Source organism: Dipodomys ordii, unplaced genomic scaffold (genome assembly GCF_000151885.1).
Source record: "Dipodomys ordii isolate 6190 unplaced genomic scaffold, Dord_2.0 Scaffold2, whole genome shotgun sequence".
Lineage (NCBI taxonomy): Eukaryota > Metazoa > Chordata > Mammalia > Rodentia > Heteromyidae > Dipodomys > Dipodomys ordii.
In genome coordinates, this window is record NW_012267218.1 from 28,865,921 (window position 1) to 28,882,183 (window position 16,263).

Sequence of the window (16,263 nt, forward strand, 5' to 3'; positions counted from 1 at the left end):
AGCTAGTGGTTTACAACTGCCTAATCAGTACTTAAGGGTTTGGGCCTGCTTAGGCCCAACCATCCATCCATCTATTCCACAAGTATTTTTGAAGTTACCCCAAGTGAAGAAAACAAAGCCCCATCCTCCACTGCAATTTGGGACATACCATAAATAAGCAGCAAAATGCTGTGAAGAAAATAAGGTGGTAGGAAATAACTGGACATGGTGGCACATGCCTGTAATCCCAGCCCTCAGGAGGCAGAGGTAAGAAGATGGCAAGTTCCAGGTCAGCTAGGGATAAGAGTGAGACCCTGTCTCCAAAAACAAAACGATGGGAAGACATGAGCTATGTTGGATTGGGGAGCCAGAGAAGGCCTCAGGGGTGCAGCTGAGCTGAGACAGACGAACAACGGAGAGGAAGTCATATGAAGGTCTGAGAAGAGCAGTCTAATCTATACTCAGATGCTCAGCCTGTGGATCCCACCTGAAGGGTGCCCTTTGTACCCTGAGGCTTGTGGACCTCTAGGCTAGCATTGGTTCCACTCACCAAGCCCACTTGCCCCCTTCGCCCATGGTTCCAGGTAGGCATTTGGTTACTCTCTGAGTCCCTCTAAAATCCTGTGTGGAACAGTTGTCTTTGATACTCTGGGCAGATGACTCCTCTAGGTAGCTGCACACAGGCCATTGCTCCTGGCTGGCATTTCTACAGCAGGGCTGGCAGTAAGGAAAGCTCTGGGTAATGCGCCCCCTGGCAAGAATGGCTCTTACACTGAGGCTCTGAGGGCTGCCATGGTCCTGTGAGGGTCAGCTTTTTTCTTTTTGTGGGGGACGGGGGTGGGGGGTTGGGGGAGCTTAAACTCTGGGCCTGGGTGCTATCCTTCAGCTCAGGTGAGCCTTCTACCACTTGAGCCATAGCACCACTTCCGGCCTGTTCTGGTAGTTTATTGGAGATAAGAGTCTCATGGACTTTCCTCCTCAAATCTGTCCTGAGCAATACCCATAGCAAGCATACCCAGCCAGTGGTCACAGGTTCCCCACCCCTCTTGCTTCCTTTCTGGCCCTAGAGAAAAGCTGTTTTCCTCCTCACACTACCTTTGCTACAAGTTTAGCTCAGAATTTTTTTTTTTTTTTGGGTCCGGTCATGGGGCCTGAACTCAGGGCCTGGGTGCTGTCCCTCAGCTCTTGAGCTCAAGGCTAGCGCTCTACCACTTGAGCCACAGCGCCACTTCCGGCTTTTTTCTTTTTGCTTATGTGGTGCTGAGGAATCGAACCCAGAGCCTCAGGCATGCAAGGCAAGCGCTCTACCACTGAGCTACCTTCCCAGCCGCCTAGCTCAGAATTATTTTAGAACTTTTCCTTCCTTCCTTTCCTTCTTCCTTCCTTCCCTCCTTCCTTTTTTTCTTTTTCTCTCTTTCTTTTCTTCTTTCTTTCTTTCATTCTTTTGTTTGTTTGTTTCTTGAGGCTAACACTCTACCACTTGAGCCATAGTTCTACTTCTTAGTTTTTGGTGGTTAATTGGAGATAAGAGTCTCATAAACTTTCCTGCCTAGCCTGGCTTTGAACCATGATCCTAATATCTCAGCCTCTTGAGTAGCTAGGGTTACAGGCCTGAGCCACTGGCACCCAACAATTTTAGAACTTTTAACTTACCCCAGATATGGAATAATTGTCCTTCTCTTGTTGACTCTCCTCTCCCCAAGCACAGACCTAGCTAGAGACAGACTTGAGGTCTCTAAAGCTGAATCTCACTGCCTTGTCCCCAGGGCCTCTTAGGAGTGCTGTGTGTCTCCCTAGAACATGGAAATGAAGTGATTGGGAGGGAAGTGAATGGTGTGGCCAACCTAATTGCATGCAGGCAAGTCTATTTTTCCAGGAAGATGCATCTTGGGACAAAAATTCCCAGAGTCATTGTGTTGTGGGCACTCAGCTTCCTGGAACAAGATGAGAGTTTTTGGCAAAACCAAAGGCAATCATTCCATCTGGCTTTGCCTACAGCTTGTCTTAGTCTTTTAAGGCCATCTCCTTGTCAGTCTCTGCTGCTTGTTCTGCTCTCACTTTTCTCTGCCACACTGTGGCAGAGCTTAGCAGGTTCTAAGAGGAGCAGGTAAGATTCTCCTAGGGACTTCTCCGCTTTGCCACAATAGGTAGTTCTCTGACAAGTCACCTGGAGCTCTGGCCCTTTACCAGATTCCCTGTTCTCAGACTCTTCATTAGCAAGGGCTTCTCAGAATCATTATTTCCCAAACTTCTGCGTGTTAAGTCATCACTGCCCTCCAAAAGCTTTTTTCCTGCTTCCAGCCCTTCCCACGCATGCCTACACACTTGAACTTTATTTTCTGGGCTGTCCACTCCTTGTATCACAGTCCTCAGGATGGCTGTTTGTCACCAGTAGAAAGAAGCCAACACCCACCAAACTGCAGGTTCCTCTTGCGCAGGATTTCCCAGGACTCTGATTCCCGGGCTGAGTAAGGAAGTATTGGAAGGGGTCCAAGGGAAAGGGGGTCAGGTTAAGGAGACAAGAGCCCAGAAGAGGGTGGTGAGCCTGTCCTCGCTCAGGGTCTAGGCACAGCTTCTGTGATTGTCAGAAATAAGATTGTCTAGCTGGGCACAGCTGAGATCTGAAGTTCACAGTTTAAAGCCAACAATTCCTGTCAGGAATGTATGTAAACCACCAAAAAGCTGAAAATGGAGCTGTGGCTCAAGTGGTAGAGAGCTAGTATTGCGCAAAAAAGAAGTTTACGGACAGCACCCAGGCCCTGAGTTCAAGCCTCAGGTTGGTTTGAACTTGTGATCCTCCTGCCTCATCCTCCTCTCTGATTACCAGTGTGTACTGGCTAGTTCAAGCCTCAGAACTAGCACAAAAGAAAGAGAGAGAGAGAGAAGAAGGAAGGAAGGAGGGAGGGAGGGAGGGAGGGAGGAAGGAAGGAAGGAAGGAAGGAAGGAAGGAAGGAAGGAAGGAAGGAAGGAAGGGAAAAGAAAATAGATTTGGGAGTTGAGTTCTGAACATACTCCCAAGCCAGAGCCCCAGCTCTAATCTTAGTATCTTCCATCCTCCCACCCCCTACCCCAAGCATCCAAGCCCCAAACACTGTCTCATGTTCCTTTGTCTGAAGTCCCATCTTCTTTCCCCAGCCATGTCTTTCAGTTGACTTCATTCTTCTTGAGAGCACCAACTGTGTTTTCCTGGCACAACCCCTCAGACAAGATCTGACCTTGCCTAGGTATGCTTCTGTCTCATCTTTACAAGTACTTCCTGCTGTCCAGAAAAAGAACCCAGGCCTGGGGCTCCCCCTGTGTTTGCCCCTTTTCACCCTTTCATCTTACTTCTGCTGAGGGTTTTGGAATCTAGCTCTTCCAGATCACCTGGGAAAGACTGGAGCCTGTGGTTTCTTACCAGCTAGGAAACCATTCTTGACCTCCCAAGGAAGATGAGATCAGAGGCAAGAGAGCAGGGTTCAAAATCAGCATCAAGATGGGGGGACTGGCCTGAGTAAGATCCATGCAGTCATATCAGGCTGCTGTAGGAGAACACTGACTGGGAAACCCCTTTCTCGGCCCAGGATCCCGGGAGCACGTCTCCCTTGCCCAGGGAGGGCCAGGGATGGGTGTGCAGGGCAGGCAGGCAGCTCTAAGTTCCAAGGAGCCAAGTCATGGCAGAAGGTCGAGTGGTCTCTGTATCCCTGCGCCTGGGCCACAGGTCTCAGGGGCCGTCAGCCTCTTCTGCATTTCCTTGGAGTCAATCTCTTTGCCTAAAGAGGGGTTTCAGGATAAAGTGAGCTTCTGTTCTTGGCATGCCCACCCTTTTATTCTACCTTCTTTCCAAGCCTGATCCTCAGGGCTGGCCCTTCACCTCAATTCAGTCACAGGGAAGTGGGCAGCTCTCCTAGACAGTGTGAGGTTACTGTTTCATCAGTGTTGCCTGGCTGACTGGCTTGGCACTCTGGGTAGGGTAAAGACCTTGCGGCTGGTAGGGAAAGCTGTCCTGAGACTGGTGAGGACAAGAGCACTGTGATTCTTCCTCAGGTAGGACATGGCCCTTGAACCAAGAGAGGCTATATAGGGCTGGGAAAGTGGCTCAGTGGTAGAGTGCTTGCTTTGCATGCATGAGGCCCTGGGTTCTATTCCTCAGCACCACATAAGCAAAAAAAGAAAAAAAAAGCCGGAAGTGGCGTTGTGGCTCAAGTGGTAGAGCGCTAGCCTTGAGCTGAAGAGCTGAGGGACAGAACCCAGGCCCAGAGATCAGGCCCCATGACTGTCCCCCCCCAAAAAAAAGAAAGAAAGGCTATATAGATGCCTGGCTCTGGGCCAGGAAGGACAGTACCCATTCGGGAACAGTTGCTATATTGGATAGTACATGTCTATGAGTTCATTCAGCCTCACAAAACCCTGGACGTAGTTATTCCTATTGTTCTTCTCCTGTAAGGAAACAGAGGTTTGGGGCATTTGGGTAACTCCCCAAAAGATTCCACAGAGGTAGCCTATCAGGCCAGACTCTAGCCCGGGCAGTTAGGATCTGGGCCGCTGAGCTCAGAGGCTCCATATCTATCCCTTGGTGATGGTTTGCTGTTGGGGATGCATTCAAGGAGTTCAGTACAACCTGACACTCTGTCTCAAACAACAACAGAAGGAATTATTTCTAAAATGCCACTATGATTATTTCTCCCACGTAAAGCCCATTAGTGGGCTTTTTAACACCTACACTCCTAGGGAGAGTTGGCAAAGCCATTCCAGACTCTTCTGCCTCAGAACCTGTCCTCTGGATCTTGACATTGCTATCTTTAGTCCTTGGGATGACCTTTCCACCTGTCACAAACCCTGATGACCCATGACCCCATTGCCCTCTGTGTGACACATAGTACTGGCTTTGCTATGATTTATCTGAAGCTAGCATTAGCGGCTGCTAGGATATTTCATATAATGGTAAGAGAAAGGAGACTCCAAACACATGACTGATTTTACAAAGGTGCGCATCCATGTAAAGATACAGAAAAGTTTAGCAACAACTACATCTAGATGGTTATATCACACATGATGTTTTGTCACAATTTTCTGTGTACCCTAAATTTGCCACACACACACAAACCTAAAGAGACCTCAAGTCCTGTAAAATGAATGCACATACCACATGCTGAGTATGCCGGATGTACTGAGTGTATCTGTGGAACAGAGGGACAGACCACAACTTCCCCAGCCAAGCATAGAACAGAGCTTCTGATGACTCACACCCTCACAATCATGCCAGGCAAGATCTAATCCATACACATGTGAACTGAGTAGTAAAAGGTGATTCAGGTCACCAAGTTTTGGGCTGATTTGTCAGGTGGCATTTAGTAAGTGCTTGAGAAACATCTTCATTCCTTTGTTGAATGCGTATGTGTGTGCTGGGCACTGTGCCAGACATTGAGATTCAGCACTGAACCAGACAGACAGGTCCTTACTCACTGGAACCCTGGGTAGTGTGGGGAAATGACAGAACATGCTGGAGTTATTCACGGCCTCTGGTTTCTGAGTGCTTGGTGGTACCATTAGTCAGGATGGAATGGGAGGGAGAAAGATTGAGTTTGATTGGAAAGGAGTTTGAGGTGCCTGTGGGCCATTTCAGGTGGAGATGTACAAAGAAAAATATGTTGTAGGTACAGAAAAGAAAGGTTTGGCTTGGGACTGGAAGTTAGCAATATAACAAAATACTCTGTACCAAAGAAAAAGGGCTGGGAAGATGGCTCAGTGGTAGAGTGCTTGCCTTGCATGCATGAGGCCCTGGGTTTGATTCCTCAGCACCACATAAGCAGAAAAAGCCGGAAGTGGCACTGTGGCTCAAGTGGTAGAGCGCTAACCTTGAGCTGAAGAGCTGAGGGACAGTGCCCAGGCCCAGAGTTCAGGCCCCATGATTGAGAAAGAAAGAAAGAAGACAGAGGAAGTGCTGTAGAAATTAGGAAGAAGAGGAGATATTTTGTTTTGAAGATCAACTGGACACTGGGTTTGAACCTGTAGAGGTGAGAGGAGAGGGCACATCATACAGAATGAACAGGACGCACATCAGCATAGGGCAAGATCATAAAGTCTTGAATGTCAGACCAAGAATGCTGTAGTGCTTCATTAGGAGCTGGGCAGCAATCTGAGTAGTGACATGATGCATACTTGGTATGGAGATGGGTAGTTATATGCAACAGGATGAGTTTTGAAGTAGAAATCAGGAGATATTGGGTCTAAGTAGCCAAGTATGTTTGCAACATGACTTTAACTCTAGTAACTAAAAGGCTGTGGCAAGAGAATTGAGAGTTCAAGGCTAGCCTGAGCTACACAGTGAGAACTTGTTTAAATACACACACACACACACACACACACACACACACACAGAAATCTGTTCTAGTCTCAGCTCTTCCATTTACTGAACCAGGATGTAAGACAAATCATTACTCTTCTCTAAGCCATACTGCTTCACTCAAAGTAGGAATAAAACTACCTGTGTTTCACATGAATCCTAATTAAGAGCTAGTGAAAACAAGTATAATTAAAGTGCTAGGAAGAATGTAAATGCTGCACAACGGTGAGTTAGCTATTGTGACAATGAGGCTTGTATTAGCCAAAAGATGATGCCAGGATCCCTGGCTGGTAGGTGAATTACAGATGGCTTCTTCTTCTTTTTTTTTTTTTCTGTCAGTCATGGGGCCTGAACTCTGGGCCGGGGCATTGTCCCTCAGCTCTTCAACTCAAGGCTAGTACTCTACCACTTGAGCCACAGTGCCATTTCTGGCTTTTTCTGCTTATGTGGTGCTAAGGAATCAAACCCAGGGCCTCATGCATGCATACTACCACTGAGCCACCTTCCCAGTCCACAGGTGTCTTCTTAACCTTTGTCCTCGCCCCCATCTTGGAGAGGAGATTGACAGATATCAAGCCAAGTGTCCTCTGGCAGCTGGCAGACCATCCTGTTCTTGATGCAACCCTTGAACTCTCCCACATAAAAAGGCCATGTTATTTAGGCTCATGTTCAGCAGAGAGCTATGCCAGCAGCTACAAAACAAGGCTATAAACTAGTGTGCCCTCAAGGAGTTCGCAGGCTAGTTGGGTCATAAAGGCTTGTACATCAAAAAAACAAAAGTAGAAACTGCACAGTTATAATCCCAGCACTCAAAAGCCAGTTTGGGCTACATAATGAGACTCTGTCCTTAAACAAACAAAACACCCAACAGTATAGCCAGGTATGAACCAGTTGCTCACACCTATAATCCTAGCTACTCAGGAGGCTGAGATCTGAAGATTGTGCTTGAAAGCCAGCCAGGGCAGGAAAGTCTATGAGACTCTTATCTCCAGTTAACCACCAAAAAGGCAGAAGTGGAGTGCTAGCCTTGAGCAAAAAAGCTCAGGGACCATGTTCAGGCCCTGTGTTCAAACCCTGGGACCAGCACAAAAACAACAACAATAAATACATTTCAGTACACATGGTAGCATCTGATAATGAGCCAAATGAGTGGTCAAGACCCTGTCTGGTATACAACACAAAAGCTAGAGGCCAATTGTCCAGGACAGACTTCAGGGAAGCAGGAAAAGATGGGAGCAAGACCATGCAAACTAATGAGGTTTGAAAAGGAGGGGGAAGGAGAAAAAGGTTTGTCAGCCCACTGCTTCCCCTCGACACTCAAAAGTTAACACTAAGACTTCATCCAATGTAGCAGTGAAAAACAAATGCGAAATGCCAGCTTCAGGTGACTGCATCTATAATCCTAGCTACTCAGGAGGCCGAGATCTGAGGATCATGGTTTGAAGCCAGCCTGATAGGAAAATCCATGAGACTCTTATCTCTAATTAACTACCAGAAAACCAGAAGTGGCACCATGGCTCAAAGTGGTAGGGTGCTAGCCTTAAGCACAAAAGCTCAGGGACAGCACCCAAGCCCTGAGTTCGAGCCCCATGACCGACCAAAAACAAGAACAACAAAAGCAACAAAAAGTGAAGAAAAGGAGATACAACTTTAGGTGTTTCATTAGGATGGTCATTGTCAAGAAAATAGAAAAAAAATGTTGGCAAAGATGCGGAGGAAACAGGAACATTTGTGCATTGGTCCTAGAATGTCAACTGTGGAAAGCAGTATGTTAGTTCTTCAGAAAGGCAACCGTAGAATAACCTTAGAATTTATCATGTAATTCCACTTCTGGCATAGAACAAAAGATCTGGCTGTGGAGGAGATGTTTGTACACTCATAATCACAGTACCATTATTCCCAGCAGTTCACAGGTGGAAGCAACCCAAGGTATTTATGAACAGATAGGTGGATAAACAAAATATCCCAGCTGGTAGAATTTACTCAGCCTTCTAAAGGAAGGGAGCCAGGTGCTAGTGGCTCACACCTGCAATTCTAACTTCTCTAGAAGCTGAGTAGTTTGTAGTTTGAAACCAGCTGGGGCAGAAAAGTGTGTGAAACTGGTAGGTGCAGTTAACCAGCAAAAAAGCCAGCAGTGGAGATGTAGCTCAGTGGTAGAGCACTAGCCTTGACTGAGAAAGGCCAGGGAGAGGATGAGGCTCTGAGTTCAAGCCCCAGTACTGTACAAAAAAATAAAAAGAAGGAGGAGGAGGGGGTTCATTCAGACATAGGGCTACAACATGGAGGAGCCTCTGGCACATGGTACTCGATAGATAGATAGATATCTGGGGTACTCAGAGATGGAAAGAATGGTGGGCAGGACTGGGGGGAAGAGGGTGTGGGGGAGTTAGAGCTCCTGTTTGGGATGATGGAAAGGGAAAGGTGGGTTTGCAATCTCCAGGCACTGGCCTAGGGAGGACAACCAGGTGACGCCCTCCCTCATGTCTTCCCGTGTCACCAGCAACAGGCCTCACTTGGCGCCATGGCTTCTGCAGAGCCCCTGACCGCGCTGTCCCGCTGGTACCTGTACGCCATCCACGGCTACTTCTGCGAGGTGATGTTTACCGCGGCCTGGGAGTTCGTGGTGAATTTTAACTGGAAGTTTCCGGGCGTCACGAGCGTCTGGGCCCTGTTCATCTACGGCACCTCCATCCTCATCGTGGAGCGCATGTACCTGCGCCTGCGCGCGCGCTGCCCGCTGCTGGTGCGCTGCCTCATCTACACGCTCTGGACCTACCTGTGGGAGTTCACCACGGGCCTCCTCCTGCGCCAGTTCAACGCCTGCCCTTGGGACTACTCCCAGTTCGACTTTGACTTCATGGGCCTCATCACCCTGGAATACGCGGTGCCCTGGTTCTGTGGGGCCCTCATCATGGAGCAGTTCATCATTCGCAACACCCTCCGCCTGCGCTTTGACAAGGACGCGGAGCCTGGGGAGCCCAGTGGCCCTCCAGCCCTGGCCAATGGCCACATCAAGACTGACTGACGGGGGCAGGGCCTGGAGAGGGGTGGGGGTGGGCTCCCTCATGGAACTCGTGGACAGAGAGGCCAAGCTGTTCAGCACAAGCCCTGGGCCTCCCCCTGGTAGAGCAAACGGCCCCCGTATTCTCTATGGAAGGATGATCTTGGGGCCACAGAGGGACTTTGGAGAAGGGCCACGAATCTCAGCCCAGCTCAGCCCACCATAGGGCTGCCAGCCAGAGGTTTGTGGCTGAGCAACGGTGGAACTACAAGGATGGACTTGGGAAGCAGCGGGCCTGTTACTGGCTAAGAAACATTGAGACTGGGGTTGCAGGTGGGAGGCAAGCCCAAGGAAGCAATGGCTACCTCTGTAGCCACCTGCCCACCTCCCCTATGGATTTCGCTGGGCTTTGGCTGGTTCCATTAGGCAATATTCAGGTGCTTGCTTGCAACCAATACCTCCCTGGGGGCCTCTACGCTGCAGCCTCAGACTGACTGGGCGGCCAGGAGGCTGCTTGGTGGTTGAGATGGTGTGCAAAGGCTGGGGAACCATCTTCTGCTCCTCTCTCCTCCCCCAGGGCCCCATGCTGCTCCCTTGGCCCTTTGGGGCCCCCCTCCCCCTCCCCACACCCCCATGGTGCTGGATTCCCACCAACCTTGGGCTTTTGGAGGTTTTCATCCCCGTGTGTTCGGTGGCGTTTCCCCTTCTCTCTTATGTTCAAGGCCTTTGCCACTAGCTGCCCTTTTCTCCACGTCAGTCACTGTCCCATCCCATGTTCTCAACCCCCTTGCCAACACAGCAGCTGCCATAGGTGAAGCCCTGAGACAGACCTCCACCTCTGCTTGCCTGTAGCCTTCCTCCCTCATCCCCCCTCCCCACCTGCCATTCTCTCACTGGCCTGATGCCTAGGGGAGGTTCTAAGTTGTCTCCCAGCTCTGGTGGGGGGGGGGAGCTGGGGCAGTGCTTTCTCCCGGCTGGGGCCCTACTGAAAATAGTATTTATTCCCCAGTGCACAGCTCAGCTGAGAGGGCCCCTGTGGATCCCAATGGGAGCCTAGAGACAAATCAGTTCCATGGGGGGAAAAAGCAAAGCTCCAGGTCATATTTGAGTTTGAAAATGGATTTTCAAGCCCGTCAGATTCCTAGGGGCCCGGAGCTCTATGGAAATGAGGAACCGAAAGAGGACTCTTTGGAGCCTCCCTCTAACAACAATGGATGGGTTCTGATTCTACCATGGCCCAGCTCTGCAGCAAAATCTCAGGGCTGCCCCTTTTCCAACCCTTCCAGCAAGGCTGACCCACTGAGTTTTGTCCCTCCAACAGTATTAGCCATGCCACAACTCATGGGCATCGTCATCTCGGTTGGCTTCCCTTTCCATGACAGGTCCAATGCTGGCAGTGGACAGGTAAGATCTTCATTCCGGGCCCTCTTGGGCTCTGTCCCTCATTCTTGAGGGAAGGGGTCTATAAGCAAATGTGCCATCCTGTGAGACATGCTCTGTTGGTCACCCTAGGATTAGGAGGTGAAAGCTAACCTTTCCTTTCTTTTAGCATTTAGATAATTAAAAAGAATCTCCTCCTGCGTTGTTCTGTCTGGGTCATACAGACCACACCAGCCAGGGCAGCTAGCTACCATCTGATGCCTGGGTCCAGAGAAAGGCTTGGAGACTTGGCCTTTGGTAGCACTTTTTTTCCCCTGCAGTTCTGTCTGGGGACAGGTCTCCAGGTGGTTCCCAGTCTGGTTCTCAAATCTCAAAATGCACACAATGGGTGGCTAGCCCTGCATTTGATCTTGTGACCCCAGTTTCTGGGCATCTAGGGCTCCTAGTGTTCAGATTTTCTTGAGGGAGGGGGTATTTGCTTTCCATCTGTAGGTGGGGAGGATCCCTAGTTTCCACTGGACAGTGGTTTCCCCCAGCTCTGTGCTATCAATCTCTTGCAATCTCCTGTGTGAACAACCTCCTTCTGAATGAATCTGGTGATCAATTTGCTGAGCTCTTGCCAGCCGAAGAGTTCCCTAATGCCAGCCCAAAAGCCCTTGGAGAGCCCCCCCCCAGGTCTTACCACTCAAGATGTTGCCTTGTAGGCATTCCCTGGCACCAAGTTCTTTCCAGGTCCTCGAAATCCTAAGCCCTGGAGTTCCTGGAGTGGGCTTGTGTGCCTGGCAACATTCAGCATTACAAATCTGCTTCCTTTAGGTGCCCTCCCCTCAGTTGCTCCTATGACTCCTTATGGAACACAGAGCAACCCCCTCCGTATGGCCCCTTCCCCCCTGAGCTAGGGGAAGTTACAATACATGGCCTGACCACAGGAGCTGCAGGCTTGGATCCCTCTACAGGCAGCCCATACTTCAACTCTACTGTGTATCTTCTGGACTCCATTTCCTTAGTGCCCAGGGCTTAGAAGTTCAGTGTGATGCTAGTCCCGCTGTTGATAGCATTTTGGGAGTGCTGGTGCAGGGTCTGCTGGCCTTTTATGAGTCTCTGGAATCCTGAGCCACTCCACTGGCCATGGCAGAATCTCCGAGTTACATATCACAAACATGCATGGTTGAGCTGCTTTGGATGTCTGCTAGGCCTCCTGCCCTGTCCCTTCCTCAATGCCAGCCAGCCACAATGGCCTATGCTTATTCTCAGCAATAATATGTAGGGAGGGCCCTTTGTGCTGGCCACTAGCTTGTTCTGTATGGGGTCTCCCAGGAAGGCACTTGCTGGGTGGGTCAGTGAGAATGTGTTTATGAAGCTCTGGGCTATCCAGAAGCTGGGAGCAGAGGCCAGAGCTCCAGGCCTGGCAGAGCTCCAGGCCTCAGCTTTGGGAGGGAGCCTCTGAGGTGAGTGGGGCTGTGGTCCCCACCTAGTCAGCTCTTGAGAAAGGCATCTGACTGGTTTGTGAATCCATTGCCTGCTGTGTCTCTGTTGGTCTCTGTCTCTTCTGTTTCATATCTGTGCACATAAATATACTGGTGTTGTGTTCAAAGATTGACTCTGACCTGTCTTTTCCACTGTGGAGCTCCCAGGGGCTGCTGGAGGGGCCAGACTCTTCCTTTCCTGTATGACATCATCCCAACTCGAGGAGGGCTCCTGGGAGGTATGGGAAGGTCCCTGCCAGTCTTTACTAGCTCTGTTCCAACCCAATTGAGTAGCCTGAATCTACTCCACTAAATCTCCAGCCCAGGCAGAGCAGGATCTGGTCCAGGCCTTCTGTCCTAATCTACCAGGTGATGAGGACTCCCAGGTAATATGTAAAGTGGTTGCATGCACTTGCTCACGAGATGAGCTCCTGTTGAACACACTCACCATGACTTGGAATGAGGGCCTGAAGGAGGAAGCTCATGGTGACTCAAAGAGCTAAGAGGCCTTTACATTGCATCAAGTTTCATTTGGATGGAACAGAGTTCTGTGCTTCTCCCTGACGATTGCTGTCCTCAAGAAGTGCCTTTAAAAGGAGTGAATCCTTTCCTATATTCGGTATATCTGCTCTCTCCACCTCCCCCATTCTCTTTGCTCTACCTTAGGCCTCTGCCAACTTAACTACTTCCTGGAAGAGGATGGAGGATTTAGAAGTTGCTCAGCTTGCTCAACCAAACCAAATGACCTGGATCCTGTGCTGTAGCCAAGTGATAGAACAGGGCAGTGTTCCAAATCACCAGGAAAGCACTCTGCTTCTTCCTGTCCCAACTCACTTGATGGTATTCATTTCTTTAAATAAAAATGAGCTAGCCTTGAGCTGAAGAGCTGAGGGACAGTGCCCAGGCCCAGAGTTCAGGCCCCACAACCGGACCCAAAAATAAATAAATAAATATGAACTAGCTTTGCATAAGACGAGCTAAGCACCAGTGGCTCATACCCGTAATCCTAGAAGGAGGCTGAGACTTGGAGGATTTTTTTTTTCCTGTTGGGCACAGGGCTTGATCTCTGGCCCTAGGTACTGTCCTTGAGCTCTTCAGCCCAAGACAAGCACTCTACCACTTGAGCTACAGCGCCACTTCCAGTTTTCTGGTGGTTTATTGGAGATAAAGAATCTTATGAATTTTCCTGCCTGGGCTGGCTTTGAACCAGGATCCTCAGATCTCAGCCTCCTGAGTAGCCAGGCTTATGGGCATAAGCTACCAGTGCCCAGCTGGAAGACGGTTTAAAGTTAGTTGGGGGAAATAAAAACATCCAGGAGACACTATTTCCAATTAATTGGCAAAATGCTAGACTGGGTAACTCAAGTGATGGAGTGCCAACCGTGAGTGAAAAGGCCAAGTGAGAGGGAGATGTCCTGAGTTCAAGCCAAAAAAAAAAAAAAGTTCCCAACAGTTATTTATAGGCAAGCATGTTACAGGAAAACATATTGAAATAATCTACTTTATAAAGCTTGAGACAGGGCCCAGAGAGAAGCCAAACTTTTTATTTTTATTTTTTTGGTCCATTGTGGGGCTTGAACTCTGGGCTTGGGTGCTGTCCTTCAGCCCTTCAGCTCAGGGCAAGCACTCTACAACTTTACCCACAGCCACTTCTGGTTTTCTGGTGGTTAATTGGAGATTAGAGTCTCAAGGACTCAAAGTCCTCAAGGACTTTGAACCTCAATCCTCAGATCTCAGCCTTCTGAGTAGCTAGGATTATAGGCATGAGCCAGCACCCTGCTAAAAAACTCTTTTTAACTAGCCAATAAAGTGGGTGCCTTTCCTTCTTTCTTCCTTTCTTCCTTCCTTTCTTTCTTTCTTTCTTTCTTTCTTTCTTTCTTTCTTTCTTTCTTTCTTTCTTTCTTTCTTTCTTTTTGCCAGTCCTGGGGCTTCAATTCAGGGCCTGGGTACTGTCCCTGAGCTTCTTTTGCTCAAGGATAGTGCACTACCACTTGAGCCACAGCGCCACTTCTGGCTTTTCTGTTTATGTGGTACTGAGGAATTGAACAGAGGGCTTCATGTGTGCCAGGCAAACACTCTACCACTAAGCCACATTCCCAGCCCAAGGACTTTCTTGCTTGATGGTTCTGTTCCTCTCCTCTTCTACCTCATCTTCAACCAGTCCAAAGAGATTGTCTAAGGATAATGCCCCAAGAGAGCTAAGGTCAAGGACCTATATCTTCTGGAATCTTCCCAGTCTTTACCAAAAGCCTAATGTTTAACAAGAGTGAAGAAATGACCATAGCGTTGGCTCCCTGGGGTAGGCATCTCAGAAGGGTGCATTGTGCTCTGATAAAAGCAAGGGACAAGTAGACTGTCTTTTGTTTTGTGTCTTTCCCTCTCTCCCTCACCCCCTCCCTTCTTCTCTCCCCCTCCCTCTCCCCCCTTTCTCTCTACTTCCCTCCCTCCCTCCCCAAATCTCTCTTTTGTTAGTTGTGGGGCTTGAACTTGGGACTTGGACATTGTCTCTGAGATTTTTCTGTTCAAGGCTAGCATTCTACCACTTTGAGCCACAGCACCACTCCTGGTTTTCTACTGGTTAATTAGAGATGAGAGTTTCTCGGACTTTACTGCCCCAGTTGGCTTTAAACTTCTATCATCAGATCTCAGCTTCCTAAGGTGATAGGAGTGAGCCACTGGAACCTAGCCTAGACTTTTTAACAGGTTTACCTAATGTAGATAAAGGATTCACTCCCTCTAAAGGCACTTCTTGAAGAGCAGCAAAGGGAAGCCAGTAACCTGAGGTTCAAGGTTAAAGACCTGAGCTAGGTCTTTAACAGCTGCGGTGGCTTCTTTCCCTGCTAGCACTATAGCCACAGGTACCAATTGCAGCCAGACGCTGCACTATGTAGATCTATGCATTCTCTCATGTTCTCCTACTTTCTGTGGATGCCATTATATCCATGCTTTTTTTCTGAAAAGATTTGTTTTTGTTTTTGGGTCGTGGGGCCTGAACTCTGGGCCTGGGCACTGTCCCTCAGCTCTTCAGCTCAAGGCTAGCGCTCTACCACTTGAGCCACAGTGCCACTTCCGGCTTTTTTTTCTTTTTGCTTATGTGGTGCTGAGGAATCGAACTCAGGGCCTCAGGCATGCAAGGCAAGTGCTCTACCACTAAGCCACCTTCCCAGCCCCTTCTGAAAAGGTTTGATGCCAATCAGTCGGAAATCTTGAATTTACCAAACCACTTTTTTCTTTTTCTTTCTTCTGTTTTCTTTCCTTTCTTTCTTTTTTTTTTTTTTTGGAGGGGGGGGTAAGATCCCACTATGCTGTACAGGGTGGCCTCGAACTCCTGGGCTCAAGTGATCCTCTTTGTCTCAACCTTTCCAAGTAGCTGGACTACAGATATGCATCAGCGTTTCACAAATCATTCGTTTCAACACAAGCCTAAAACTTTTCATAGAAGATTTTTCAAGCTTAGATCCTCTTGGCCTCTGCTTCTCTAGTGCTGGGATTCTAGATGCATACCACCACACAAGCTGTAGCAGTTTTAGAGTCCACTCATATGAATACTACTTACAAATGAAAGCATTTAGGAGTGGGAGGGTACAGGAAGCAGGGAACTGCGAGGCAGGTTGTATGGAGTGTCATCTTACCAAGTCTTAAAACAACTGGCACAAAGCTTCTTCCTCGTGGGGGAAGGTTGTAAAATTTTCACCTTGGTAATTCTGGATTTAGCCTTGACAACCTCCCCCAGCCCTCCCACACACAGCCTTATTTTTGTCCTGGACCTTTTCTCCTGGATCCTATTTCCTGTGCTGGGGGGTGAAGCCTGAGCCTCTGGTTGTAGGTGCTCTTGGAAGGTTTGATACTACCAGATGAAACTTCCTTCTAGCAGGGTAAAAAATTTCTGCCAGGCACCTTTCAGAAACTCAAACTGGTCTGACAAGTGACCTGTTTAGCTCCTCAACTTCCGTTTCAGACTCCTCCAGCCTGTTAGGGGCCAGGCTAGTGAACTTGTCACTAATAGCTAACCAAAGAGGAAGAGGTCAATGGGAGACTGCTTGCTTCTCTTCAGGGGAACCTGCTCAAGTGTGGGGCCTGGGAACGATTTTCAGTTCAGACTCAGTGCAGTG

General features: G+C 48.9%; 1 protein-coding gene across 2 annotated transcripts in view; it reads left to right on the forward strand.

The window, feature by feature from the left end:
- The window catches only part of Tmem229b (transmembrane protein 229B), a 38,822-nt gene extending 26,560 nt beyond the window's left edge, over positions 1 to 12,262 (forward strand). For both annotated transcript variants that reach the window (XM_013012575.1, XM_013012567.1), the window contains exon 3: positions 8,805 to 12,262. In XM_013012575.1, coding sequence (XP_012868029.1) covers positions 8,826 to 9,329 — 504 coding nt within the window. In that variant the 5' untranslated portion in view covers positions 8,805 to 8,825 and the 3' untranslated portion in view covers positions 9,330 to 12,262. The remainder of the gene's footprint in view (positions 1 to 8,804) is intronic.
- The last annotated feature ends 4,001 nt before the right edge of the window (positions 12,263 to 16,263 follow it).